A 27,405-nucleotide genomic window follows, 5' to 3' on the forward strand; every position below is an offset into this window, starting at 1 on the left:
CTGTTAATTATGAATGTGAAATGTTTATTTCCAAGTTCCAAAATAATAAGCTCATTAAATATCTTAGTCATTTAAAATTAGGTTCCCTATGAGGCTAAGCAATAATTGTTCTAATGGTATTAATAATATAATTGTAATAGTTTCATACAGGAAATCAGGAGGGGAGAAAGCAACCAACTACCTCCCCTCATCTCTCCCCCCCAGTGTCTCTGCCACTGACGAACATAGCTGTACAGTCTTACCTGGATCAAGCGTGAAATGAAACCAACCGTATTAGGTCACAGTTTTCAGAATGTCTCAATATGATGTTGGAGCGTAAAAGCAACTGGATATACGGAGGCCAATAGGAGGGCAGTATTTTGATGTAACAATCGTGAGGGCTTTCAAATAATTTGTTCATCAATGTCTAAATATTAACAATTTGAAAATAATTAGCATCAAAATGATGTAATTAGCATCACAATGAAGTAATTAGCTTACTAATAAACAGCAAGTGAACCCTGAAGTTTCATAATATTTCAACATGTAAAATTTTACCTCAGATACATTAAAGGTGAAATACAGGTTTCTAAATTACCTTGAAATTCAAATATGCCTACCTCAATGAGGTGCTGTAAACTGCAAAATTTTCTTCCATTTTCCTATGACAGATAAAATATTATTATAGGGTTTTACACAGTGTACACACAGTATTTTCCAATTTAATTTACCATCCAACATATTTAAAGGAAAGAGAAGGCCTCTAATTGCTGGATAGGGCATTCAAACCCAGAGATACCAGCAAACAAGTTTTATGGTGATGTATTTTGATTTCACAACCATAATAAAAAACTTACATTTCTTTCGGTGATTTCTTTATCAGGAGGAGGAAAATGATGGGCTAAAAACTTTTGCTGAAATAATGAGAAGACAAGATGTATAAAAGCTGTAAAAGTCAAGTGTGCCAGATATTAATAAATCATAACACAATACTTACAGTCTGACAACTTCACTCACCAGGTGGCTCATTATAACAGAGTAATATTCTGATGCCTTCTTTTTCTTACTTTGAAGATCACTTACAGACCTAGAGGATACAAATAGATCTAGAGGGATACAAATGAATCTGGAGGGATATGAATGGATCTAGAGGGATATTGTTGTACCTAGATGGGTACAAATAGATCTAGAGGGAAACAAATGAATAAAGAGGGATACAACTTGGTTTCAATCATCAGACTAAGGGTGACATAACAAAGTAAAAACATCTAGGCTAAGATTTAGAATCTAAGGCAGTTGAGTGCTATCACCGGGAGTGAGGCAAGACAGCATGAGTAAAAACACTAATGCATAAGTACAATTTACTCAGGGAATTTTCGGAAGTAGATTATCATTAATGCTTACACAGTATTGTGACTTCCTTCATCATTTACTGTTTCACTCATGTGAAGTTTTTCTTCCAAAACCTTATTTATTGATCTCTGTTGGTCCAATAATTGCTTTTCCCTGTTCGATTTGTATAGTAAAAAAATGTTAAGGTACTTTAACAAACACTTTGAACTAAGTACAAATCTCCATCTCCATCAGTAGGTACATTTAGCTGAATATACATAGGCATATAAGTCAGAAGGAGGGGGGAGGGGGCTAGGAAAAGGCTGTTTTATTGGGCAAAAATAACAAAATTAGGAAGCATGTTGGGATGGTGCTTTCACACTTCATACAAAAAGACCTTATCAATTATTTTCACTATTTCTTACTTTATTTTCTTGTTGAAAAATATCTTTAAAACACATTAAATGAAGATTTACAGATCTTGAAAACAAAACACAGACCCCCCTAACACAATCTCCATTTTACATCTTCAGTGTTTGCAATTAGCAGTAACCGGACTTTGGTCACTTTGACATTGGTAGCCCAACTTTGACATTGGTAGCCACGGACATAAAGGAATGTCAGTTTACTGGACAAATCAATTTAAAACAAAAAACCTGCAAGTGGTCATAAATTACTACATAAATCAAATGGTTCTTAAACCATGAACTGATAATTTGAGCAAGATGCCTCCCGAACATGCCTATGAGGATAGAACTTTCTAAAATGTTGAAATTGCAAAGTTCATTTCTTTATTTTATGCTGCAATTTCAATTACTTTATTTTGATGAATATACCATGAATTCATCAAGTATCTTACCTTTCAAGATCACCAGCAACTTCAACTCTTTGTTCTTTCACAACTCCAAGGACTTGTTCAAGTTGCTGAACATTTCTTTTCATCTGCCACAGAAACATTGCAGACATAAACATTTCATTTCTGGAAGTTTCTACTTGCTAAAAAAAAGAATACAAGACTTTTATCTTACCTTCTCCTCAAGACAGGTTTCCACAAACTTCAGATCTTTTGAAATCACTACCAATAAAACATTCATTGAAAATAGTCACCAATCTTTTGGACAATGCTGTAAAACTGGTGACATGCTGCCATCACGGGTTGTCTTGAGAATCTTTAAGAATGCTAACTTTACCTTCAATATCTTTAGTCTTAAGAAGCTTCAGTTGCGCTTGTAGACGATTCTCTTTTAATTGAAGGATTTTAATTGCCTCAGGAGTATAGAAATAAAGATTCTGTATACATCGGGCTTTATTCCATACAATTGCCTATCTAAATTGATTTTTAATGAATAATTGCCCAGAGAGAATAAAATAAAGATTCTGTACAGAACTAAATATCCCATATCATCCCACACAATCCTTTGGAACACTACCTAAATGGGGCTTTATCAAAAAACACATTTGTCGACTGAAATAATCTATTAAAAGTGAAATATATTAATTTAAAACGAGAGCTTACTGCCTGTAATCGATCGATTCCTTTAGGAGGTGTACTTTTAATGTAACTCGCCACGCGATGATGATTCTGCGTAATATGCAATATTCAATTTTACAACGACGGACGTAGATATGATATTAACACGAAACTTTGTCTTACGTCTTGTATATGTTCCCACATCTGCTCACATTCTTCAACGAGGTTTTGTTTTACTTTTTGTTTAGGTTTCAAGAGATCGACATCGTCAGACGAACCAACTTGCAAGTCGAAACAGTTGGTGCTGCTAGCCATTTTTTTAACAAAATCAACTAATCTTTTGTAATCTCTGGACCATGTTTCTCCTTAATTCATCTCCATATGATTATAAATGATGTATGTGATCGATAATTGCTGATGATATTGTCTAAAAAGAGAAATTTTGCTTAAAAGATCAGCTCGTTGATTTTTTTGTCTGGAGACATCGTACAAATTCGCCGCGAAATTTGACCTGCCCACTGAGCTCATGTATATCTGAAGTGCTTTAATAAATATGAAAAATAACGTAAATAAAGGTAAATAATCATTCTGCTTACGATAAAAACATATTTTTGAGAGAGTAATTGATATAAAAATAAACTCCAGGCTTTACTCGTCGAAACTTAAAAAGCATTCATCACTTAGTTTGTTCAAAAGACTTTCATTAGTATAGAAAATTAAATTTTTGCACATTCATCGACGCGCGTGCACAACAAACATGGATTAACTAGTATCACATTCCTATTGACAGACGAGCAAAAAGGAGGGCAATTACCACAATACTTCAACCAATCAAAAGGCTCGTGAAAAATTACCATGGTAAAGTATCCATTGTAAGACAATGGCGTCTGGCGTTTGCAAATGGTGAGTGAATGAAACAGTCCCAATTACGAGCAAGATAGACGCTACGGAAAGACACGGAAAGTTTAGCTTGCACTACATCTGTGAATTAAGAGACTGCTGGAGAGTGATACGAGATAACATCACAAGGTATTGTTTCATATAGACCATAGCTAACTCCAGTTACCTGAAACTGATACCTCTATTGCAACTAGGTTATTTATGACATCGTAGTTCATTCATTCTATCAACTTACTCCACTTATAATTATTCTTATTAGTTAAAACGTTGAGAAAGCCCACCAATTGGCAGGGAATTCTCGATGTGCTTGCATCATTTCTTGCAATGACAAGTCTGCGGAAACTGCGCGCGCTAGTCGAATATTGCTAGTAGTAAAAAATTGAAAAAGATTATACAATTGTATGGACTTAATTGAACCTCCTTTTTCAGGCGAAATTGTACATATGCATCCTTACGAGATTGATGTAAATAAAACCAAAGGTGCAACAGCAGAATCAATTAAAATCCTTTTATGTTTTAATAAACAGGAAACATATATTTTCCATAGAAAGTTCTTTTATATTCACAACGTAATCGAACTTATGGTTGTGACAAACGCTTTCATCCAAATATCGTAATTTGATTCATTCAATAAAGGAATAGGTGATTAGGACGGAGAATGCGAACGTTCCCTCAAATAGTCCAAAAAATCTGTGTCCTGATTTTAAAAAGTTTAAAAGTAAATGTGAAAGCGGTCGTTAAGTCGTGCAGTGTGCTGTGCTAATCTAACTTAATTCAACCGTTCACAATTACCTTAGAATTTATTGACTTAACGATGTGCACAAAAGAAAGTAGTTAATAGGGTGATACAGCAGAGGGAAGACAAAGCGAATAAAATGACATTCACCATTAAACGTGTTAAAAGCGCTGACATAAATTTTAGGAGATTGGTAATTCGAGAAGAGAGGTAACAATAACGTCCAAAACAAATTTATTCTTTAGGACTTAGCACCACTTGACTGACAAACAGGTCATGGAAAGCTCTTGGAAAAAAATACAGTGCAAGCTCTTTGCGTTTCTTCTGGCGTATTCTATTTAAACGACTCGGCGTTCTGTTGTTTTTTCAATTGCAATTACAGCAACAACGCCAATATTAGTAAGCCCGTATTGACAAACGGATTAAGCGCTAAGCTAGGAAGACAATGCTGAGGTTTTTAACTTCGGTACAATGCAGCATCAATCCAATCAGATTTCTTGCTTCTAATCAGTTAACTAATGACAACACTGATACTCACGACATATTACACTATCTAAAGAGCGCTTTTGTTATAAATATTGCGCACATTCTAGAAAATTTATGACGATGCTTACACTGCGCAAATTGGATTCGAGCATGCGCTGTAACAGAAATGGTTTTACTTTTCGAGTACAATTCAGGACGCTTTGCGTAAAAACATTTCTCATGTTTCATTGCTAACAGAAGCGGAATCAACCGGCATGACATCGCTAAAGAAGCCCAAACCACCGCCTTTGGTACTATCCAATCCAAATGCTCAATACTGGCCAGTACTTAGTCCTCTTGCAGAGTTTGCGGCTATCGCAACAAGTCCTGAAAGCCCATTGGTCAAAAAGATGTCATGTGATTATGAATCGAGTAGTAGCGTGTTCAAGGTATAAATTGATTTTGAAAAGAATATTAGAACAAAATGTGGCATAATTTAGGACAAACAAATGTACGAGATTCCAGCCATATGAAGTTATTGGCGATTTTTTATTTACGACTGATCATCATTCCAAATAGCAAATGAATCGTACTTTTAGCATCGTCAGTAATTTCAGAGAATACTGGCTAGTATTTTCGGGGGGGGGGTGTCGGCCAGCAAGTCGTTTAACTGTATAAGTACATGACATTTACCAAGTCTAATCATGTATCATGTCTAACTATTAAGCCAACCTAACCATTTACCATGTCTAACCATTTACCTAGTCAAACCATTTACCATGTCAAACCATTTACCTAGTCAAACCATTTACCATGTCTAACCATTCACCTAGTCAAACCATTTACCATGTCTAACTATTTACCCTAATGCCTATCGAATGTAGTTCAATTTGTACGCCTGCGGATTGATTATTGATCTCTTTGCGTCTAGCTTCCTAGTCTTGAACATGTCACATCAGATTTTACAACGCATAACGACAGTCGTTCATTCACTCTGCCGACTGCGATGTTGTGGGAAAGAATCCAAGAATACTCAGCGACGTTTGCAGGTGACTCTGGTGGCACAGCAACCCAAGACAACCGTGAAGAATACCCAGCTTTTCGAAGATACAAGTGGGATGTTAAATCAACGATGGTAATGTAGCAAACGTAAATGTTTTGGAAAAAATGTTAGGAAAGATTTAGCATGTCATTCACATACTTCATCTGAAACAGAAACAAATGCCATTTTCGTTTGTTCAGTAAGTTGGTACCACACATCACTCCTCATTGAAATATACAACATACTTCATGTAACTGTAGACAACCTCCGCACGATTTCGACCTCACAACTTGAAAGAAAAGGAAGTGAAACGCGAGAGTCGTTTCGATGAAATACCGCCGACTTACACACCTTGGTCTAAGTATGACGTCAAGGACGCAGCGAACAGTCCCAGGCCCCCTTGTCGTGAATTGCAACTGGATGACGTAACAAGGAACCAAAGTTTCTTTGATAACTCAACCAAAGTGGAACGGTACGTTTCTTTATTTGCATCTTGAGAATTGGTTAGATTTGAGGATGATGGGAAACAATAGCACTGTCGACAAAATTATGCAGCAAAAAATCGCCGAGATCATATCGTGTTCGAACATAATCAAATTAAATCTTTTTTACATCACTTCACAAGGAGTGTCATAGTTTTATAAATCTGGAAAAAGTGTGCTCTGTTGAAGTGTGGTAACATGGGGACCACTGAATAATAATCACTACAAACGAATCTCCTTCCTTTCTTTTTAGTCCATCAGCACTTTTTGATTTGGATTCTGCAGCGCAAGCCTTGAGTAATATGGCTAAGGTAATGTACGGTAAAATGCACCAGATAAGGAGTAAGGAGTCACAGGTTTCAAACTTTTCCCCCTCTACGGCTAACATAACCATTCGATAACTATGATTGGCTAACATAACCATTCGATAACAATGATTGGCTAACATGACCATTCGATAACTATGATTGACTAACATGACCATTCGATAACTATGATTGGCTAATTAATGGGCATGGATGTGTTTGTGTTCGGTCGATAGTAACTTTTTTTATGTCGTCTTTCCTGAAGCAAAATATTTCTATACTATTTTCTGCTTATACGAATTTCATAAATTTTCAGAGAAAAGAAGAGCGCGTCGAATATCAAAGAAGAATCGACTCCACCCTACAGATTGTAAAACGAAAAGGAAAGCGAACGAGAAAAACGAAGAACACGAATTCGAACGCACGTAGACCGATGAACGCGTTTATGCTCTTTGCAAAACGTTACCGGCTCGAAATCACGCAAAAACATCCGGGAAAGGATAACAGGTAAAAGGAGTGGCGCCTAGTATAGTCATCTATCGCTCAAACTTATCCATGTTTTCATTTAACGCTGTTTCCAGAGCCATAAGTGTCATTCTTGGTGATGAGTGGCGATCGCTGAGTTCAGAAGCGCGCAAAGTCTACATTATGGAGGCAAAAACTTTGGCCGAAGAACACAAGAGAATTTATCCGGACTGCTGGAAACGCAAACGGACTCAAGTAAGTGAACAATCCATTGAAAAAATGACATTCGTATATCAAGCAAGCAAACCATTGGTTTATTTCGCAAATTATTCAACATTTTTAGATGTCCTCAAGAGGCAACAGGAAGCACTAGTTAGGAAAGTTGACGAAATGTATGTATATATAAACAGCACAATACCTACACCAACTATAGCTAGTATTTTTGGTTTCTCTAACGATAAGTTACGCACCTCATCGTGACTTTAAGGCACACATAATGTAAATAGATAAATTTCAACAAAAACGAATGAAGTTGGACGTGGCTACTTTTGTTTCCGTACTTGATCTTTTTCGCGCATCTGTTTTTAAAGACCAGATTACGTGCAGGAAGAAAAAAAAACAAGTCAGAGATTCATGCTCAACTCGGATGAACCGCTCGTTAAAGTGTCGCTTCTACTTCTTTTTATTCCTATTAAAGTAGCTTAAAGCTATACGTGACTCCGGTTTCGATGCGTAAAGGCATTTGAATATCCGAACATCATAGAATGCCTTTTCATCTTTAACAAGAAACTCTTATAGCAATATCAACTCGACTAGTGTTGGAGTTAAGTGGAAGTATTTCCCACCGATAATGAATGTTAAGGACATTGGCCACTTCATCAATTGTAAAGCAAACATTACATATTTCATCATGACGACGGTGAATGAACCTCCTTTCAAATAAGAAAGCCCACGAATGGTCAACTGTGAAACTTTGCAACATGCACAGATGATGATATAGTCGCTTCAGCGGCCATTGGTAACGTAGGTAGGATTGCTGATTGCATCAAAGAATTATCTCTTATTGAGTAAATATCCTTCATCTAACAGCGCCAAAGTTGTGAGACAGACAGAAAAAACATTTACACAGACAAAGAATGTGGTAAGTCAAGCGATAACGGGGAACCTGTCACAAGTTGTGTAAGCAGCTAGGGGTTTGCTTTTTGCAATTTCACTTAGTTTGCCAACTTCACTGAACCAAAAATCCACCAAGGATTTCACATATGCCGGTTTTCTATAATGAAAACCAATGTGCCCTGCCAGTTAGGTAGTTGTGTTCATTGATAGAAACCATACGGAAAAGAAACATAACGCCAGAAAGTTACAGCCTGAAAAGCGTCACCAAGGCCACAAGTTAAACTTGTGGTTTAAAACATGAATGGACAAGACAAACAAAAATCTGATTGAATTCATTGAAATACCCGATCAAGCGTCGAATAAAGCCGATGAACTGAAATTCACATCTTCTCTTATATTCCATTGGAAAGACAGTCCTGTATTAAACTATCATGTGTTAAAAGCAATTTTGTGGATTTTACTGCTTTCAAACCATTTGCAGTCATAGGGGACGTGACCTATGGATTTGGATTAGGAAACAATATTTTTAGATCAACTATTTGAAATTTGAGCTCACGCGGACAAGCATTCAGAGATTCCGTTTTAGGTCTGCCAGGCATCTATATTGTTTGTCGCTGCATATATGAGAAGTGACAACAAGTCAACAATATCCCAGAATTTCACTTCTCCTAGTGAATAAGTTCACTTTCCAAAATACAACATAAATCGGGTCAACATGCTTCAAAATCACTCCACACAGCTGTATTGACAAAACGTCGACGCGAAAAACTTTCATTTTTGCCGTTCAAGACGCTTTATTGAGGTATGCATTTTTCAAATTGATTTACACAACAACAAACTCAGTTATGGTTTCCTTGGTCGAGTATAAGAAAATTTACAACAATCCCCTCTTGTTATCACCAAGGCAAGGAAGCAAAAACGTCTCTTCAAAATTCGCGTATTCGTGTGTTTTTTGAAGCGTAAATCTCTTCGCTTCGAATAGAAATTGCTCTCGCTCGCGGAGAACATGTTAAAACCGATGAAGTCATTTTTGATTCGTAATGTCTGGCAGCAACTGACTGCGAGAACAGTCGTCGGCGCTATAGCAGTATATTGCTTGTTAAAATCGATGCAATACAGCGTTGACTACTACAACAACTACGACAAGTATTTTGTGAAGGTGAGTTTATATTTAGTATTAAATCAAAACACAATCAATTTAATAATATCACGCGAATTTTCAGGTGGATAATTTAGATATAATACAGGCGGATTTCCATTGTACAAGCTCCCTATCTAACGACTCGTGTACAATAGAAACCGAAGAAGCCTTAATGATGTGTTTCAACATGGGAAGTAAATGTTTCGGAGTGACTTATAACATCGGAACGAGAACGGCCACATTCAAGCGTGGTAAAAATGGCAAACCGAAATTCTCACTTGGTATTGTCACCACATACAAAAATGAATATAAAGACCTTTTGATGTTGAAAGAATCAGACGAATGTGCGCCGGTGAGGGTAAGGTGTTTACCTAAGTTCACATCAGTAAGTTGACATGTGCTAAATCGTGTTTTTTAATATTTCATTTTTTCTTTCAGGAAAGAAGGGAAAAGCGAATACTAAAACATCAAACAAGATATGCAATATTCCCAACATTGACCCATTTGATTCTACTGTCATGAAAATGCTAAAGAAAGTGGAGCCTCTGGTTTGCAAAGGAGAAAAAAACTTGACATTTTATAGAAATGGAAAGTTGACGCTAACATCAGGTATGTTTAAAGTTCATTCATCTCAGTTATTTGCTTGAATAAAGTTTCTATGGTTGGCTTGTGATCTTCAGCCAAAAATTGATTTGTCAAAGTTCTTCCAGCAATGAAGGAAAAAAACATTTTGAACAGGAAGTCTATACATGTCACATGCATATAGTGAATATTTTAGTTGATACATAGATTTAGGTATTAAAATAGCACCTGTTTAAAAAACCACTTTTACTTGTAGGTACTAACAACTAAGAATACATCAAACATCAAAGATATATGAAAAAATATAACTCTTATAGTGAATATTTTAGTTTATACATATATTTAGGTATTAAAATAGCACCTGTTTGAAAAACCACTTTTATTTATTGGTACTAACAACTAAGAATACATCAAACATCAAAGATATATGAAAACAATCAACTGCAATATGTAAAAAGCACAACACCATTTTCGATATGTATCAAGGATAAAGAGTTATAGTGTTCTATACATATTTGCATAAGCCTCTAATTATCCTTTCATACATCATTGGGTCCCCATTTTCTCCATTTACACATATTGTGCACCTACATAACTTATGTTTGGTAAAAATTTTGTTTGTTATATTTTTGTGTAAAAATTTTTAAATTATGAACATACTTGTACCATGATGTTGCACCAAAACTCATGGATAAGTGTTGTTTTATAGCTGGAAGATTAAGAGCAATCAAAGCAGAATATGAAGTTATTACAGGACGTAGCAACTCTGGAGAATGGTTTAATGTCAAGGAAAAAGGCACCCTTACACCATCAAAGCCAGAGGTGATCCTTAACGAAGACATGGTGTATGTCGAGATTCACAAAACAGATAATAAAATTCAAAAAGAATTTCACATGGAAGTGAATTCTCGTGATGAAATACTAAACAGAGTTCCTCAAAAGAAACCAGGAATACCACTGAACATTATGATGGTGGGCTTAGATTCTACTTCCCATGCACACTTTCAAAGAAAGCTAGATCTGATATACAAGTACCTCAAGAATGATTTGAAATCACAAATATTCAATGCTCAATCCATTGTTGGTGATGGAACAACTGCAGCATTGATAGGAATGCTGGTTGGACGACATTTTGATGAGTTGCCTGAAGGAAGAAGAGGGTTAGATATATATAGTATATTTGTAGATGTAGATTGTCACAAGAAGGACTGCTAGTGTTGGTGTTTACTGACATTTTGATATCTATAGTGAAAATCATTAACAGTCCTAACAGCAATAGTCCTCAGGACTTCGCTAACCAGGATGATCCACATTTAGAGATGATCACTACACCTGGACTTCTCCTAATGACGTAATCTTGATGACGTAATCATGAGTAACTGTTACTTACCATTCAAATGATTCCAATGCTGCTGTTAATAAAACCATGTAATTACATTTGTAAGTGAAGTGAAGTATTCAACAAAATTTTTCTTCTTGTAGGAAGTTTTCTGCCAAATGCATAGATCGTTGGCCATGGATATTCAAAGACATGAGTGCGCATGGCTACGCGACGTACTACAATGAAGACGAGGTTTTCAACGGCGCTATTACCACACGTCTTAAAGGTTTCTGCAAACCTCCAATCGACCATTACCTTCTACCGTTATGGTACGTAGCGTTGGATAGACTCTCGACAAAGTACCAAAAGATGGTTGGTGGTATGAGTTATGTGAAGGGACATTGCCTTGGTTCGCAGGCCATTTATAATATCAGCTTCAACAGTATAAAAAGCTTCTTCAAAGCGTATCCAAATCAATTGAAATTTGGTTTTCATATGAACTCCGACTTTTGCCATCACGAAGATTTCAATTTCATATCGTTGGTTGAAGATGATCTTTTATCGTTTTTAAAGTATTTCAAAACTGAAGGTTACCTCAATAACACCATACTTATATTATTTGGTGATCATGGTTTACGATACGGTTTCGTACGTTCTACCGTCCTTGGACGCATGGAGGAACGGCTACCGTTTCTGTCAGTCACTTTACCGGAGTGGTTTGAAAAGGTCTATCCAAAACTTTACGAGAATATACAGAGGAACAGACATGTTCTAACTACGCCGTTTGATATTCACGCTACATTCCAACATATCCTCATGTATCCACGCGAACCTCGGGAACTTCCTCACGGCAAGAGTTTGTTCACTGATATAGGATGGAGGACCTGCGAGCAGGCTGGCATCCCTTTTCATTTCTGCCCATGCGTGGATTGGAAAGACGTTGAGGTACTGTAGGTTTTCGTAAAGGATTTCCTGTCGAGGGAAAAACAAAAATGCAAAATTTGTTTCAAATTCAATCAACTCAAAGTGATCAAAAAAGAATTTTAGTTTTACATTATGAATACGTAGAATCACTCACCGTTTCACTTATGCTTTCAGGTCGATAATGAAGACGTACAAAAAAGTGCGTCAGCTGTAGTTGACATGATCAACGAAAGATTGACAAAAAATAGCGTGGAGGCAAAATGCGCTCGACTGAATTTGAAAGAAGTCATCTCGGCGAAGCTCATCACGTCAAAAGGAGGAGAAGAGGAAACGAATCGTGGACAGTTCACGATGAGCAAGATTCTCAAAGGTAAACTTTTGAAGTCTTCTTTTGGCCATGCGCATGCTCAATGATGTTTACAGCACGGACCGCGGAAGGTTGATAACTGGGGGAGGATATTATTTATATACATGTTGCACTTTATTAGTTTCTTTGAAAATCGATTGTGATTACAGATTATAACATATATGAAGCACCTCCTCCCAATCAACCATCTTTCGCAGTCCCTGTGTAAACATTCTTAAAAACATCATTTTTCGCTCGCAGGAGGATGCATGTATCAACTCCAACTGATAACGTCACCAAACAACGGCATGTACGAGTCTACGGTGCAACTGATCAGCGGCATTCCAAACGTCAATCAACAACTTAGCCGAATCAACGCATACAACGACCAATCAGATTGCATAAGAAAAACGCATCCGTTTCTACGTGAAGTATGCTTTTGTCATGGAGCGACGCCTTCAAAAACGTAGTTCTCAATATGAATATGGTTCCTGCATCCCTAGCGACCCTTCGTGGATGAAAATTAATGGTTGATTAAACTTGATCGGTGGAAATTCAACATTCAAATTCGTAAACTGACCATTTGATCTTTTCGGTTACATACAATCGTGTTTTCCTCAAATCCATATTTAATATTGTTAACATGTAACCGCGCGAATCATCGAGAATCTCTCAATGAAACGAAGAACATTATTAACGAAAGAAATGGCTGTATTACCGTCAAAAGGTTATTATACCATGTGGCAGTGATGGAAGCCAACGTTTCCAAAGACAATAGTTAAATTAGCACATTTCAAACCAAATTTACCGTCTTTTTGGATGTTTGTCTTGCATACGAATGAAATTCCCCTGGTGTATAGATGAGAAAATTGACCATGCAGTCACGGAGGAAGACAACAGTTCAAATGACAAAAATTCTTTTTATTACGATTGGTAGATTTTGGGAAGTGTGCGCCGTTAAACATTTTAAAATCACAATTGCTTTTGCTTAGTTTTTTGAATTTTGGAATATTAGTATTTTGACATCCCTCCTGCACCCCTTCTATCCAAGGCTACGAGTTGTGCGCAGCCATGATGTGCAATCTCTCTAGTCTGCATCCCACATTCTCCAGATTAAGTGTCTGTGGTATATTTAAGTCCCTGTCAGTTAGGTAGTTGTGTTCATTGATGGAAACCATACGGAAAAGAAACATAACGCCAGAAAGTTACAGCCTGAAAAGCGTCACCAAGGCCACAAGTTAAACTTGTGGTAATAAATTGAAATAGTTTTGGTTTGTTTAAAACATGAATGGACAAGACAAACAACAATCTGATTGAATTCATTGAAATATCCGATCAAGCGTCGAATAAAGCCGATGAACTGAAATTCACATCTCTTATATTCTATTGGAAAGACAATCCTGTATTAAACTATCATGTGTTAAAAGGAATTTCGTGGATTTTACTGCTTTCATACCATTTGCAATCATAAGGGACGTGACTTATGGACTTGGATTAGGAAACAATATTTTTAGATCAATTGTTTGAAACTTGAGCTCACGCGGACAAGCATTCAGAGGTTCCGTTTTAGGTCTCTGCGGACATAGAATAGAGAATTACGGTGGCCCACAGGTGTCACGGCACACACAAAACTTCTCACGGCACACACAAAACTTCTCACGGCACACACAAAACTTCTCACGGCACGCACAAAATCTCACGGCACAAGAGCAGTATTCGAAGAGACTGGGACTGATAAACATAAATGAAATATGGCGGAAAACGAAGGCGAAAGTTCTTCTGACGGCGGCAAAAATATCACTCTCAAATAGGCTATTTCAAATACATGCGAATGTTTTCACGACCTCAAACATGGATGACTTAGATGCTGAGGAAAATGAAGAGTTTGACGATGAAGATATAATACGATACTATTTTTATAGAGATTTTACTTATGAAGAAATAAGAAGATTTTTACAGAAATACGACGACATAGAATTAAGCATTAGCACTTTAAAGAGAAGAATAAAGAAATATGGTCTAGGAAGAAGGCAAGTAGAAATATGGTCTACAAGACTGTAAGAGAGTCAATACGAACTATTGTTGATGGTCATGGCAGTCTTCAGGGTTATAGGTCAGTTTTGCACACTCTACGACTTAATGGCATACAAGTACCTCGAGTAGCTGTTCAGGAGATTTTGCGTGAAATATGTCCCGAAGGAACTGAACGAAGACGAGCACATCGCTTGAAAAGAAGGGAATACCGAAATCCAGGCCCAAATTATGCTTGGCATTGTGACGGCTATGATAAAATGAAGCCTTTCGGATTTCCAATACATGGTTGCATTGATGGGTGGAGTAGAAAGATACTCTGGCTAAAAGTAACTAGATCCAACAACCACCCAGGTGATATAGCCAGTTTTTATTTAGATGCTGTCGAACATTTTGGTGGATGTCCTGTTGATCTGGTGACAGATTTAGGCACTGAAAATGGAATAATGGCAGCCATTCAATCATTTTTCCGGGATGTTGACAGCCATCGTTATGTCCCATCTCCTAGAAATCAAAGAATCGAGTCGTGGTGGGGACTATTCAGAAACTCGTGCTCATCTTGGTGGATAAACTATTTTAAAGATCTAGTGGATCAAAGGATAGTTGATCTCTCATCAGAGTTAGATATGGAGTGTCTTTGGTTTTGCTTTTCGGATGTGATAAAAAAGGTTTTAGACGAAGTGAAAGAGCAATGGAACACCCATTATATCAGAAAATCACGTCATGATACTGTAAAAGGCAGACCTGACTCATTGTATTATTTACCTGAGCAATGTGATGGTGGCAATCACTTTTTACTGTCAGTTACTTCTACAGAAATTCATTATGCTCGATCACACATAGTGGAAAGTGAAAAAAAACATATTCCAAGAATATTTCAACTACGTGTTACAATCTTGTGATCTCGACAAGCCAAGAGATTGGAAACAGGCAACTGAGCTTTACAATACTCTTCAGTACTATGCAAAGTAAATATACTTGCCGACATTCAATTTCAACAGACTGCATGTAGCTATAGGCAGGCACAAAGCTAGAACGTTAAGTGGGGAGGGGGGTGAATATTCAAATATTCAACTCTGCCCTGCTGATTTGTTTTTAAATTATAATCACTAACAAAGCAAATCAGCAAAGCAGAGGTAAATATATGAATATTCACCCCCCCACTTAACGTCTACTAGCCACTGGCCATAAGACAAATTAATCTAATATATTTTGTTTATACAAAAATGTAGGTAGTATCTTCTGTAGGTAGCAATCACATTTATCTGCTAACATAAAATTAACAAAGTGTATAGTAAATGTTTCCTCACTAACAAGCATTTGGTAAGTACATAATTTTGAAAGAAGTAAAATTAAAAGTTGCCATTGGGGTGAATCAAACAAAAAAGTAACCATTCCATAATAATCTGATAACACTGATAAGGTGTTACTGATTTAGAATGACAAGTTTCATTTTTTCCCAAAACTCTGACCCTTACAGTAGGCAATCATGAAAACGTGCTTGAAATCTTCACTTGTTTTCATATGCTCAACTGGTAATGTAATGTCTCTGCCACATGATCCTACGATTGGGAAACAGATTTTATGCATGGTATTACGTGCCATACAATCATGATCAAAATGAACTCCGATTCTTAACTTTTCTCCATTAATAGGGACATGTTTTTGTCCGGTGAGCCACCCCAGAACTCCTGATGGTGTTAGATCTGCAGACAGGGAAGTGATCCTTTCCATGTTGTCTTGCATGTTACCAAGACTATCTTCTCCATCATTCCATGTCAGATCTTCTATATAGCCTGTTACATTCTGGTCTTCCATACTCATTAACACATCTTGAAAGAAGTCAATCATTTCCTCTTCAATCACACGCCACAAGCTTCCTTTTTCTGAATAATATGGCACAAAACATGATACTAAATAGTTAGCATCAGCTGGTTTTTCAGACCGTCCTTTGACAAAAAGCTGCTTGCACAAATCACGCTCAGCCTGCAATAAGGCCGAAAATCCATAGAGATCCAAACCTCTACGAAACTTGTTTAGATAGAGGAGACGTTTGCTGACGATGCTAACCATAACAGTACCAATGATATCATCAACATGCTCTTTATCGATCTTGCCAGTGTACTCGTGCTCCAAAATGACATCTTGCATCAAAGTCGGGTTATCTTTGATGCTTTTTATCAGTGTTTGCTCATGAGACGTTAAATGTTTTTCAGGAATAAGTGCATTCATGTTGAAACTTCCTAGAACAAGCATATCATAAACACAATCCTCTAGGAAACATGGCGGAGGACCTCCTTGGGCGATGCTAGTTGCAACAATTTGCCCACATGAATAAAATGTACCGTTGTGGACACTGAGCATTGAATTTTGGGGGCTTCCATCTGGAAAAACATTCTTTCCAATTTCGTCCATGATATTTGTAAAATATTCCTTTGCCATAGCTCCATTATCAATGCCTTCCTCTCCTGCAAAATGCACCATCACTCGGTTCTTAGGACTTTTTTCCTTTAAAAACATCACTGGTGAAAAAAAGATGTTTTGTAGCTAATTTACTGCATTCATGTCATTGAAAAGCACTGAATATACTTTAAATCAACTAAGTGCTCTGAAATTACTTTGGAATCAATGGAATGCTTTTGTATCTCGTGTATTTTCAGTTAACATTAGTCATTACTAGACTATCAGGCCATTGCGTATCCAATCCACTTATTTCGTCCTGTGATGGAAATATTTCATTAATATTTCAAACAATCATTGCGAAAAAGCCGCACGTATGGCTCCCAATCTGTCGTTCAAAACTTCCATGCTGACTACGCCACTGTTGACATATTTTTCAATTATTTGTTTGAAAAATTAGATATAACTTACGTATTCCACACTGTGCACAAAATTTGTCATTGCTTTTGTGCTCTGTGCCACACATACAACAAAATCTCGCACTTTCAAAAGAACTTTCGCCTTCGTTTTCCGCCATATTTTATTTATGTTTATCAGTCCCAGTCTCTTTGAATACTGCTCTTGTGCCGTGAGAAGTTTTGTGCGCGTGCCGTGAGATTTTGTGTGTGCCGTGAGAAGTGTTGTGCGTGCCGTGAGAAGTTTTGTGTGCCGTGAGAAGTTTTGTGTGTGCCGTGAGATTTTGTTTGTGCCGTGACACCTGTGGACCACCGTAGAGAATATATAGAAGGGCAACTCGCAGGTGAAACGCGTGGCATATTTTCTGTGCGCATGCGTTAGGTCCGCCATTACTCGGCCAGTAACTTGACGCTGGCGTAATATAAAATAATATTGGAAAAGTGCGATTTTGGGATAATAATCGCCTAAAACACAAACTGTTTTGGAAGATCATGGAATTTTGTGACAAAACGTGAAAGGAATAAGGTGAGAGACCATTATTTAATTGCTGGCAAGTCCGTAAAGGTTTTTTATTGGTAAAAATTACATGTTTCAATGTAGGGTGTTTATTTTACTGCTATAGAGTTGTCAGTATGTTAGGTGAATAGAGTCCAGGAGTAAAATCTCTAGCGTTTTCGTCCATTCTGAATTATAAATTTCAAACTTTTGAGGTGTTATTATAAATGTATTATTTAAAACACAAACTTGTCAGAGTTTTACTTGCACCAACGCTGTAATATTTCAGGTTGCAACTTGCCAACTTGCTAAACTATAAATCAAGTTAATCAACCAGCTAACCAAGTAATCCAATAATGATTCATGATGCTTGTGTGTGAATTATAACACTGATAATAATTTGCAACATTCAGTTTCAAACCATGGAGGGTTTGTTTATCATTTTAAGCATGAGTGAAATGTTAATATGTTAATAGTTGGGCATTTTTAATACCAAATGTAGTTTTAGTGAGGTATACACTCTGTTTGCCTTATTTATAAATTTTGCCTTGCTGTGATTTGTGCTCTATTAAATTTATTACCAATAGTTATGATTGATTTTCTGATATTTTTTTCTAGTTGTTATTTTGGCATTCAGTTCTCAAGTGAGGATTATGTTGCAAGTGTCTTGTGTTATGTAGTTTAGTATGTTGGATTAGATTTTAGTGGCTACTTGTATCTGTAGCATGTTAAACTTTGTTTGTTAAATTCTATTATGTTTTTATTATGATTGGGTGGTTTTTGTAAGGGTGCTTTATTAAACATTGATCACAATTTCTTCAGCTTAATTGTTTAGTATACCAATATTTATAGAGAAATTAGCATTTCTTCTGCACCCCCATCTAGCTTAAGCTAGGAGGGCTGCACACCCCTCTCTTATATCCATCTCTGAATAAAGTTGTCATTAAATTTTATAAATGTAAATATGTGTACTGAATTGCTGTATTTTATTCTGTATATTCTATTGCATGAAATGCACACATTCTAAATTTAAATTGTTTTGTGTTAAAGATTTTTGTGCACCATGTAAATCTTTAACGACAAAGACATGTTTTTAGCCTTGTAACCATTAAGAAAATATAATATTTATTATATTGCTGTTATTTTGTACATATTTTTCACAATTTTTTACATATTTCATATTTTTTACAATTTCATCAAAAAATTGAAAGTGTTCCAAGGGAATAAAGATGTCACTGGTAGAGTTAAGTGTCTGCATGGCTGGTTAGTGACACTTAAAGCCATCATCTCGATATGGGAAACATTACGATCAGTGCATCAGTTTAAGTTTCTTTTTACCAGACGACTAAATACTGACCCACTAGAAAATTTTTTGGTACTATTCGTTGCCAGGGAGGCAGTAGTGATAAATTAGATATAACCCTAACCCTAACCCTAACCCTAACCCTAACCCTAACCCCACTCCAACCCAATTTATGCAAGCATTTAGAAAGCTTTTCTTCAGTTCCCTTCTAACCTGTTCATCTGGAAATTGTGACAACGACCTTGACTCTATGCTGGTTGAGTATTCCAAAAATGTTGCAAAGAATAAAGTCAGCCAGAAGAAAACGGTTCAAGTCTTTCCACCTCCGCAACCACAAATTTTAGCAATTGGTCCTACTGACTACAAGGAGCCAAATGTTTGTTACTAACATAATGAGGGAAAATGCCATTGCATATGTGTCTGGTTTTCTTGTAATGAAGAGTTTCAAACTCCACTCTTGTCTGAAATGCACCAATGCTCTTTCATCTACAGAACTGGATGATAGCAGAAAGTTATTCTGCCACTTTAAAGCATTCGATGAAAAGAAATCTGATTTAGGAGGACTACAATCACCATCTTCTCCTTATCTGGAATACATCATCAAACTTGAAGACACATTTATTAAGACGTTTTCTGTCTACACAAAGAGCGAAGGTGTTGGTCGAAGTATATTAGACACCGTCAAGTCCATACCAAAGGAATTTGATTGCTGTACGGAATTCCCATTTGAGTTCTTGCAGAAACTTTTCGTAAGAATGCGCATTTACTACGCCATAAAATTTGCGAACCGAATATTCGCAACAACTAAACAGAAAGACAGAAAGTACATTAAAGTCACACACCTTTGAGGGCTTTGTGCATATAATTTTTTGTCCCTTATAAAACTAAATTGAAAACAAAAGCTTTTTATATCACAATAATATATTTAACATGTAATACATCCAAGTTCATTTAAGTCCTCAGGACTTGTGAACCTCCAGAACCTGTTCAAGCTTTCCGACTGAATTTCGCTATAAATATACTACATAAATGCATTTTTTACATGATATATACAAAATACTTGCCTTTTTATTTCAATTTCTTTCAAAAAGATGCCAAAAACAGCCAACAGCTCACAAAATCTACATTTTAACCCACTTTACGGCTTCCACTCCATATATTTTCATAGTAAATGTTGTACACTTCATTGGCCTGAGTAATGGCGGCCGTCACATTTCCGGTATGCGCGAAACAAAGTGCGCGCCACGCTTACATCACAGGTTACCGACGCGAGTTGCCTTCTATATATTCTCTATTCTATGACACTGTCTTTGCCAGACAGAGTCAGAAAAACAAAACAAAGAAGTTGCTGCATATATGAGAAGTGACAAGAAGTCGACAATATCCTAGAATTTCACTTCTTCTAGGGAATAAGTTCACTTTCCGTAATACAACATAAATCGGATCAACATGCTTCAAAACAAAGTGCGCGCCACGCTTACATCAGAGGTTACCGACGCGAGTTGCCCTTCTATATATTCTCTATTCTATGACACTGTCTCTGCCAGACAGAGTCAGAAAAACAAAACAAAGAAGTTGCTGCATATATGAGAAGTGACAACAAGTCGACAATATCCTAGAATTTCACTTCTAGCGAATAAGTTCACTTTCCAAAATACAACATAAACGGATCAACATGCTTCAAAATCATTCCACACAGCTGTGTTGACAAAACGTCGACGCGAAACACTTTCATTTTTGCCGTTCAAAAGCTTTTGATATTGAGGGATGCATAACAAATTGATTTACACAACAATACTCAGTTAGGGTTCCTTGGTCGAGTGTAAGAAAATTTACAAGAATCCACTCTTGTTATCACCAAAGCAAGGACCCAAAAACGTCTCTTCAAAATTTGCGTATTCGAAGCTTAAACCTCTTCGCTTCGAATAGAAATTGCTCTAGCTCGGGAGAACATGTTAAAACCGATGAAGTCATTTTTGATTCGTAATGTCCGGCAGCAACTGAATGCGAGAACAGTCGTCGGCGCTATAGCAGTATATTGCTTGTTAAAATCGATACAATACAGCGTTGACTATTACAACAACTACGACAAGCATTTCGTGAAGGTGAGTTTATATTTAGTGTTAAATGTAAACAACAATCAATTTAATAATATCACGCGAATTTCTAGGTGGATAATTTAGACATAATACAGGCGGATTTCCATTGTACAAGCTCCCTATCTAACGACTCGTGTACAATAGAAACCGAAGAAGCCTTAATGATGTGTTTCAACATGGGAAGTAAATGTTTCGGAGTGACTTATAACTTCGGAACGAAAACGGCCACATTCAAGCGTGGTAAAAATGGCAAACCGAAATTCTCACTTGGTATTGTCACCACATACAAAAATGAATATAAAGACCTTTTGATGTTGAAAGAATCAGACGAATGTGCGCCGGTGAGGGTAAGGTGTTTACCTAAGTTCACATCAGTAAGTTGACATGTGCTAAATCGTGTTTTTTAATATTTCATTTTTTAAATAATGAAACAGAGACTTTGTCGTGGTGACAAACTTAAAGATAGATTTCAAAATAGCAAATACCATGGTGAATGGTGATAATAACAATGTAATAGTTCTTAAAAGAAGTGTTTTAACCAAAACACTAACCAAACAATTCAAAGGAACCGTTATTTACAGCTAGAAAGAGACACTATGCATTTCGGCCGACTTCTCGTCAGGTGTCAACGTATGCTAAATTAAAACCTCCAAACCATGCTATATTTATAACGTTACAAAAGGTCAATGTCATCCCTAGTTTTAGAGATAACACTTAAAACAGAGACAGATTAAACACGTAATTCTTTTGTCGGCAAAGGACAGGATGAGTCAATTTAATTAATTGCGACATTTTTTAATAATTCTAAAGTTTTCATCAGAATAAGGGGGTGTTTACATGAATCCGGAATGACTTTCAATCCCGATCGAAACGTGATGTCAATCCGTGTTTACATGAAACTAATTGTTGTTTTTCTTCGCACTCATTTTAACCCATTTAGCCTCTTTATTTACTTACGAGCTTCAATTTGCCAGAAGACAATACCCATGGCACATGCGTGCTTCGTCATTAATCACAATATCATTCCAGAATGAAACTCAGTTCGCGTTTACATGAGATAAAAAGTAAATTTCGATCCGGAATGAAACTAGGAATGAACTCGATCCGGATCGAGTTGTGACTCATTCCGGATTCATGTAAACATGCAATAGGATTTCTTTTAAAGTGGAATGAGTTCATTCCGGATCGAAAGTCATTCCGGATTCATGTAAACACCCCCTTAAACTCGTAGACTACATTGCTTGATATTTGAGCAGGGAAAGACTCTTTGGGAGTGGGTGGAAGAATAGTTCTTTTTGAGAATATAAAGACCACATTGCATGCAAAAAATATCACCGAGAGTTTTAAGGATCGTGACTAAAACACCACACGAGTATATACGAGTACATACGAGTACATACGAGTAACATACGAGTACATACGAGTGACATACGAGTACATACGAGTAACATACAAGTACATACGAGTAACATACGAGTGACATACGACTATTTTCTGGTCAACAAATGAGAAACAACACAATTTCTTCAATACATCGATATTTGCGTTTATTTTTCCTTGTATTTGTGTGGACTTTGGGGCAACCATTTGATGGATTTAAATGCTGAAAAGATATTTTACTTTCATACTACATTCATTTGTATGTTTTAGTTGAATTTGTTATAGGTATTTTGTCGATGCGATTTGCAAGTATTTGAGCGCTTTTTGACACACTTTCACCTAGGAAATACATATTTATGAAAGCGATTATACATTTATTTTGACTCTGAAGATGACTACCGCTAAGGTTGTCGAAACGTCAGTCAACAACAACAAAAACAGTCCTTCTCAGGACTATACCAACCTGGACGATCTACATTTACAAACATGTAACGATACTCCCGGGTTCAAACCATTTACTTTATAGATAAGGATCCAAAATTCACGAATTTCCCCGAATGGCTAAGTATAGTTAACTGTTTCGCCATTGTAAATACTCACTACGATCTGTTTTGCAATTTTTACTTCTTACACTTTTTAAAATAAAATCAACGATGAAAATGAACTTTGTTTTCTAAAAAATATTACCATATTTAAACTGAATTAAACTATAGCTATAAACAATAAATCTTACGCTATTTCTTGAATATCAACATTTACGTAAAACGTTTACATTATGTCAAAAAGCGCTCAAATACTGGCAAATCGCATCGACAAAATATCTATAACAAATTCAACTAAAACATACAAATGAATGTAGTATGAAAGTAAAATACCTTTTCAGCATTTAAATCCATCAAATGGTTGCCCCAAAGTCCACACAAATACAAGGAAAAATAAACGTAAATATCAATGTATTGAAGAAATTGTGTTGTTTCTCATTTGTTGACCAGAAAATAGTCCTATGTCACTCGTATGTTACTCGTATGTACTCGTATGTTACTCGTATGTACTCGTATGTTACTCGTGTGTACTCGTATGTACTCGTATGTACACGTGTGGTGTTTTAGTCACGATCGTAAATAACGGTTCCTTTGAATTGTTTGGTTAGTGTTTTGGTTATTGTCGATTTCAGTTAACTTTTCAAATGGCGGTTGCCAAGTTACTTTCTAATGTTGCCAACTACATTTCCAAATATGGAATATTCGTTATGAACTTGTCAACTTGAGTTGACAAGTTGTGTACTTGAGTAGTGAAGTTGGGAACTTGAGTACTGAAGTTGGGAACTTTAGTACTGAAGTTGTGAACTAAAGTTGCGAAGTACAAGCAAACGCGAAAGGTCTTTGTACCCTGTAGACGTTTGGCAACGAATCCGTTCAGTAAGCAAGGAAAAGCTTTAGCAATTCTAATCCGTTTGCTGGAAGGCAAACTTTGTTATTTTCTATGTGTTGCTGAATCTCTTTAGCGTAAATAGATGGTGTCTTAATTTTTAGATATTCAGTGTATGCAATAACGTCATCTGTACGCGTGGTTCGAACATCACGTTCGCTCTGGCGAGGTGCAATAGAACCAGTGTCTACCCATAGATCTATTATATTTGAAATGTTTGTCAAACGCTCGTTATTTAACCACATTTCAAGTATTTAACGTAATTTAACGTGCACTTTTTGTGTACGACTTTATTGTCTATTATATTTGATATAGTCTTATACGGTAGATTTAGTTGTTTCAAAATGTTTGTCAAACGCTGGTTATTTAACCACCTTTAAAGTATTTCGTTTCTTACTTCTATTGGTAAAGGCTTTACCAATAGAAGTAAGAAATGAAATAGCTTTAAGCTTTTCCTTGCTAACTGAACGGATTCATTGCCAAATGTCTACAGGGTACAAAGACCTTTTGCTTTTGCCAGTACTTCGCAACTTTAGTTCACAACTTCAGTACTAAAGTTCAAACTTCAGTACTCAAGTACACAACTTGTCAACTCAAGTTGGCAAGTTCATAACGAATATTCCATATTTGGAAATGTAGTTGGCAACATTAGAAAGTAACTTGGCAACCGCCATTTGAAAAGTTAACTGAAATCGACAATAAAACAGTTCTTTTAAGAACTATTACATTGTTATTATCACCATTCACCATGGTATTTGCTATTTTGAAATCTATTTCATTTTTTCTTTCAGGAAAGAAGGGAAGAAGCGAATACTAAAACATCAAACAAGATATGCAATATTCCCAACATTGACCCATTTGATTCTACTGTCATGAAAATGGTAAAGAAAGTGGAGCCTCTGGTTTGCAAAGGAGAAAAAAACTTGACATTTTATAGAAATGGAAAGTTGACGCTAACAGCAGGTATGTTTAAAGTTCATTCATCTCAGTAATTTGCTTGAATAAAGTTTCTATGGTTAGCTTGTGATCTTCAGCCAAAAACTTGATTTGTCAAAGTTCTGTCCAGCAATGAAGGAAAAAAACATTTTGAACAGGAAGTCTATACATGTCACATGCATATAGTGAATATTTTAGTTGATACATAGAATTAGGTATTAAAAATAAAAATAGCACCTGTTTAAAAAACCACTTTTACTTGTTGGTACTAACAACTAAGAATACATCAAACATCAAAGATATATGAAAACAATCAACTGCAATATGTAAAAAGCACAACACCATTTTCGATGTGTATCAAGGATAAAGAGTTATAGTGTTCTATACATATTTGCATAAGCCTCTAATTATCCTTTCATACATCCCTGGGTCCCCATTTTCTCCATTTACACATATTGTGCACTTACATAACTTATGTTTGGTAAAAATTTTGTTTGTTATATTTTTGTGTAAAAATTTTTAAATTATGAACATACTTGTGCCATGATGTTCCCAAAACTCATGGATAAGTGTTGTTTTCTAGCTGGAAGATTAAGAGCAATCAAAGCAGAATATGAAGTTATTAAAGGACGTAGCAACTCTGGAGAATGGTTTAATGTCAAGGAAAAAGGCACCCTTACACCATCAAAGCCAGAGGTGATCCTTAACGAAGACATGGTGTATGTCGAGATTCACAAAACAGATAATAAAATTCAAAAAGAATTTCACATGGAAGTGAATTCTCGTGATGAAATACTAAACAGAGTTCCTCAAAAGAAACCAGGAATACCACTGAACATTATGATGGTGGGCTTAGATTCTACTTCCCATGCACACTTTCAACGAAAGCTAGATCCGATATACAAGTACCTTAAGAATGATTTGAAATCACAAATATTCAACGCGCAATCCATTGTTGGTGATGGAACAACTGCAGCATTGATAGCAATGCTGGTTGGACAACATATTGATGAGTTGCCTGAAGGAAGAAGAGGGTTAGATATATATAGTATATTTGTAGATGTAGATTGTCACAAGGACTGCTAGTGTTGGTGTTTACTGACATTTTGATATCTATAGTGAAAATCATTAACAGTCCTAACAGCAATAGTCCTCGGGACTTCGCTAACCAGGATGATCCACATTTAGAGATGATCACTACACCTGGACTTCTCCTAATGACGTAATCATGATGACGTAATCATGAGTAACTGTTACTTACCATTCAAATGATTCCAATGCTGCTGTTAATAAAACCATGTAATTACATTTGTAAGTGAAGTGAAGTATTAAACAAAATTTTTCTTCTTGTAGGAAGTTTTCTGCCAAATGCCTAGATCGTTGGCCATGGATATTCAAAGACATGAGTGCGCATGGCTACGCAACATTTTACAATGAAGACGAGGTTTTCTGGGGCGCTATTACCACACGTCTTAAAAGTTTCTGCAAACCGCCAATCGACCATTACCTTCTACCGTTATGGTACGTAGCGTTGGATAGACTCTCGACGAAGTACCAAAAGATGGTTGGTGGTATGAGTTATCTGAAGGGACATTGCCTTGGTTCGGAGGCCATTTATAATATCAGCTTCAACAGTATAAAAAGCTTCTTCAAAGCGTATCCCAATCAATTGAAATTTGGTTTTCAAATAAGCTCCGACTTTTGCCATCACGAAGATTTCAATTTCATATCGTTGGTTGAAGATGATCTTTTATCGTTTTTAAAGTATTTCAAAACTGAAGGTTACCTCAATAACACCATACTTATATTATTTGGTGATCATGGTTTACGATACGGTTTCGTACGTTCTACCGTCCTTGGACGCATGGAGGAACGGCTACCGTTTCTGTCAGTCACTTTACCGGAGTGGTTTGAAAAGGTCTATCCAAAACTTTACGAGAATATACAGAGGAACAGACATGTTCTAACTACGCCGTTTGATATTCACGCTACATTCCAACATATCCTCATGTATCCACGCGAACCTCGGGAACTTCCTCACGGCAAGAGTTTGTTCACTGATATAGGATGGAGGACCTGCGAGCAGGCTGGCATCCCTTTTCATTTCTGCCCATGCGTGGATTGGAAAGACGTTGAGGTATTGTAGGTTTTCGTAAAGGATTTCCTGTCGAGGGAAAAACAAAATTGCCAAATTTGTTTCAAGTTTAATCAACAGTTATAAGAATTAAATTAAATTACCGCACTGCATATAACATTCCTTCATAGTTATA

At 36.4% G+C, this 27,405-nt stretch overlaps 6 protein-coding genes and 2 long non-coding RNA genes across 17 annotated transcripts in view; 5 read left to right on the plus strand and 3 right to left on the minus strand.

Moving 5' to 3' along the window:
• Nucleotides 1-7: 7 nt before the first annotated feature.
• LOC124433864 (centromere protein K-like) lies at nucleotides 8-20,090 on the minus strand. Of its 5 annotated transcripts, none has more exons than XM_046983691.1 (11): nucleotides 19,506-20,090; nucleotides 2,966-3,209; nucleotides 2,828-2,893; nucleotides 2,502-2,577; nucleotides 2,340-2,386; nucleotides 2,171-2,253; nucleotides 1,384-1,485; nucleotides 997-1,066; nucleotides 837-893; nucleotides 600-641; nucleotides 8-406 (listed from the first exon to the last, which is right to left on the minus strand). In XM_046983691.1, the coding sequence occupies exons 2-11, from the start codon at nucleotides 3,095-3,097 to the stop codon at nucleotides 248-250; spliced, it is 834 nt and encodes a 277-aa protein (XP_046839647.1). In that variant the 5' UTR covers nucleotides 3,098-3,209; nucleotides 19,506-20,090; the 3' UTR covers nucleotides 8-247. The 5 variants fall into 5 exon arrangements, with proteins under 5 accessions (XP_046839647.1, XP_046839644.1, XP_046839643.1 ...); XM_046983688.1 differs by lacking the exon at nucleotides 19,506-20,090 and adding an exon at nucleotides 11,407-11,504; XM_046983687.1 differs by lacking the exon at nucleotides 19,506-20,090 and adding an exon at nucleotides 11,052-11,138.
• LOC124433861 (FACT complex subunit SSRP1-like) lies at nucleotides 3,611-7,722 on the plus strand. Of its 2 annotated transcripts, none has more exons than XM_046983680.1 (8): nucleotides 3,611-3,811; nucleotides 5,135-5,332; nucleotides 5,815-6,018; nucleotides 6,186-6,397; nucleotides 6,661-6,718; nucleotides 7,029-7,219; nucleotides 7,294-7,432; nucleotides 7,521-7,722. In XM_046983680.1, the coding sequence occupies exons 2-8, from the start codon at nucleotides 5,159-5,161 to the stop codon at nucleotides 7,548-7,550; spliced, it is 1,008 nt and encodes a 335-aa protein (XP_046839636.1). In that variant the 5' UTR covers nucleotides 3,611-3,811; nucleotides 5,135-5,158; the 3' UTR covers nucleotides 7,551-7,722. The 2 variants fall into 2 exon arrangements, with proteins under 2 accessions (XP_046839636.1, XP_046839635.1); XM_046983679.1 differs by having other exon boundaries at nucleotides 3,750-3,811; nucleotides 5,142-5,332.
• LOC124433855 lies at nucleotides 8,764-14,037 on the plus strand. Of its 4 annotated transcripts, none has more exons than XM_046983667.1 (8): nucleotides 8,764-9,095; nucleotides 9,198-9,452; nucleotides 9,517-9,792; nucleotides 9,873-10,043; nucleotides 10,726-11,176; nucleotides 11,499-12,282; nucleotides 12,436-12,631; nucleotides 12,869-14,037. In XM_046983667.1, the coding sequence occupies exons 3-8, from the start codon at nucleotides 9,777-9,779 to the stop codon at nucleotides 13,075-13,077; spliced, it is 1,827 nt and encodes a 608-aa protein (XP_046839623.1). In that variant the 5' UTR covers nucleotides 8,764-9,095; nucleotides 9,198-9,452; nucleotides 9,517-9,776; the 3' UTR covers nucleotides 13,078-14,037. The 4 variants fall into 4 exon arrangements, with proteins under 4 accessions (XP_046839623.1, XP_046839624.1, XP_046839625.1 ...); XM_046983668.1 differs by having other exon boundaries at nucleotides 9,276-9,452; XM_046983669.1 differs by having other exon boundaries at nucleotides 8,764-9,452; nucleotides 9,517-9,786.
• On the plus strand, nucleotides 14,111-15,540 carry LOC124434166. The gene has a single exon (XM_046984049.1). It carries the CDS (start codon nucleotides 14,650-14,652, stop codon nucleotides 15,538-15,540), a length of 891 nt encoding a protein of 296 aa, XP_046840005.1. The 5' UTR covers nucleotides 14,111-14,649.
• Nucleotides 15,932-17,247, minus strand: LOC124433884. The gene has a single exon (XM_046983735.1). It carries the CDS (start codon nucleotides 17,120-17,122, stop codon nucleotides 16,088-16,090), a length of 1,035 nt encoding a protein of 344 aa, XP_046839691.1. The 5' UTR covers nucleotides 17,123-17,247; the 3' UTR covers nucleotides 15,932-16,087.
• LOC124433891 lies at nucleotides 17,768-19,131 on the plus strand. Its single transcript, XR_006944635.1, has 2 exons — nucleotides 17,768-18,019; nucleotides 18,608-19,131. It is a non-coding gene; the product is annotated as an uncharacterized LOC124433891 (long non-coding RNA).
• Nucleotides 20,091-20,830: 740 nt separating the features above from the next.
• The window catches only part of LOC124433853, a 7,583-nt gene continuing 1,008 nt past the window's right edge, over nucleotides 20,831-27,405 (plus strand). Inside the window, exons 1-5 of one of the 2 annotated variants that reach the window (XM_046983659.1) lie at nucleotides 20,831-21,397; nucleotides 21,463-21,765; nucleotides 24,991-25,162; nucleotides 25,719-26,169; nucleotides 26,489-27,272. In XM_046983659.1, coding sequence (XP_046839615.1) covers nucleotides 21,245-21,397; nucleotides 21,463-21,765; nucleotides 24,991-25,162; nucleotides 25,719-26,169; nucleotides 26,489-27,272 — 1,863 coding nt within the window. In that variant the 5' untranslated portion in view covers nucleotides 20,831-21,244. The remainder of the gene's footprint in view (nucleotides 21,398-21,462; nucleotides 21,766-24,990; nucleotides 25,163-25,718; nucleotides 26,170-26,488; nucleotides 27,273-27,405) is intronic. The other variant, XM_046983660.1, reaches the window with a different exon arrangement.
• On the minus strand, nucleotides 25,103-26,579 carry LOC124433892. The gene is made up of 3 exons (XR_006944636.1): nucleotides 26,397-26,579; nucleotides 25,373-26,153; nucleotides 25,103-25,257 (listed from the first exon to the last, which is right to left on the minus strand). It is a non-coding gene; the product is annotated as an uncharacterized LOC124433892 (long non-coding RNA).

This window comes from Xenia sp. Carnegie-2017, unplaced genomic scaffold, assembly GCF_021976095.1.
Source record: "Xenia sp. Carnegie-2017 unplaced genomic scaffold, XeniaSp_v1 HiC_scaffold_14, whole genome shotgun sequence".
NCBI classification, from domain to species: domain Eukaryota; kingdom Metazoa; phylum Cnidaria; class Anthozoa; order Malacalcyonacea; family Xeniidae; genus Xenia; species Xenia sp. Carnegie-2017.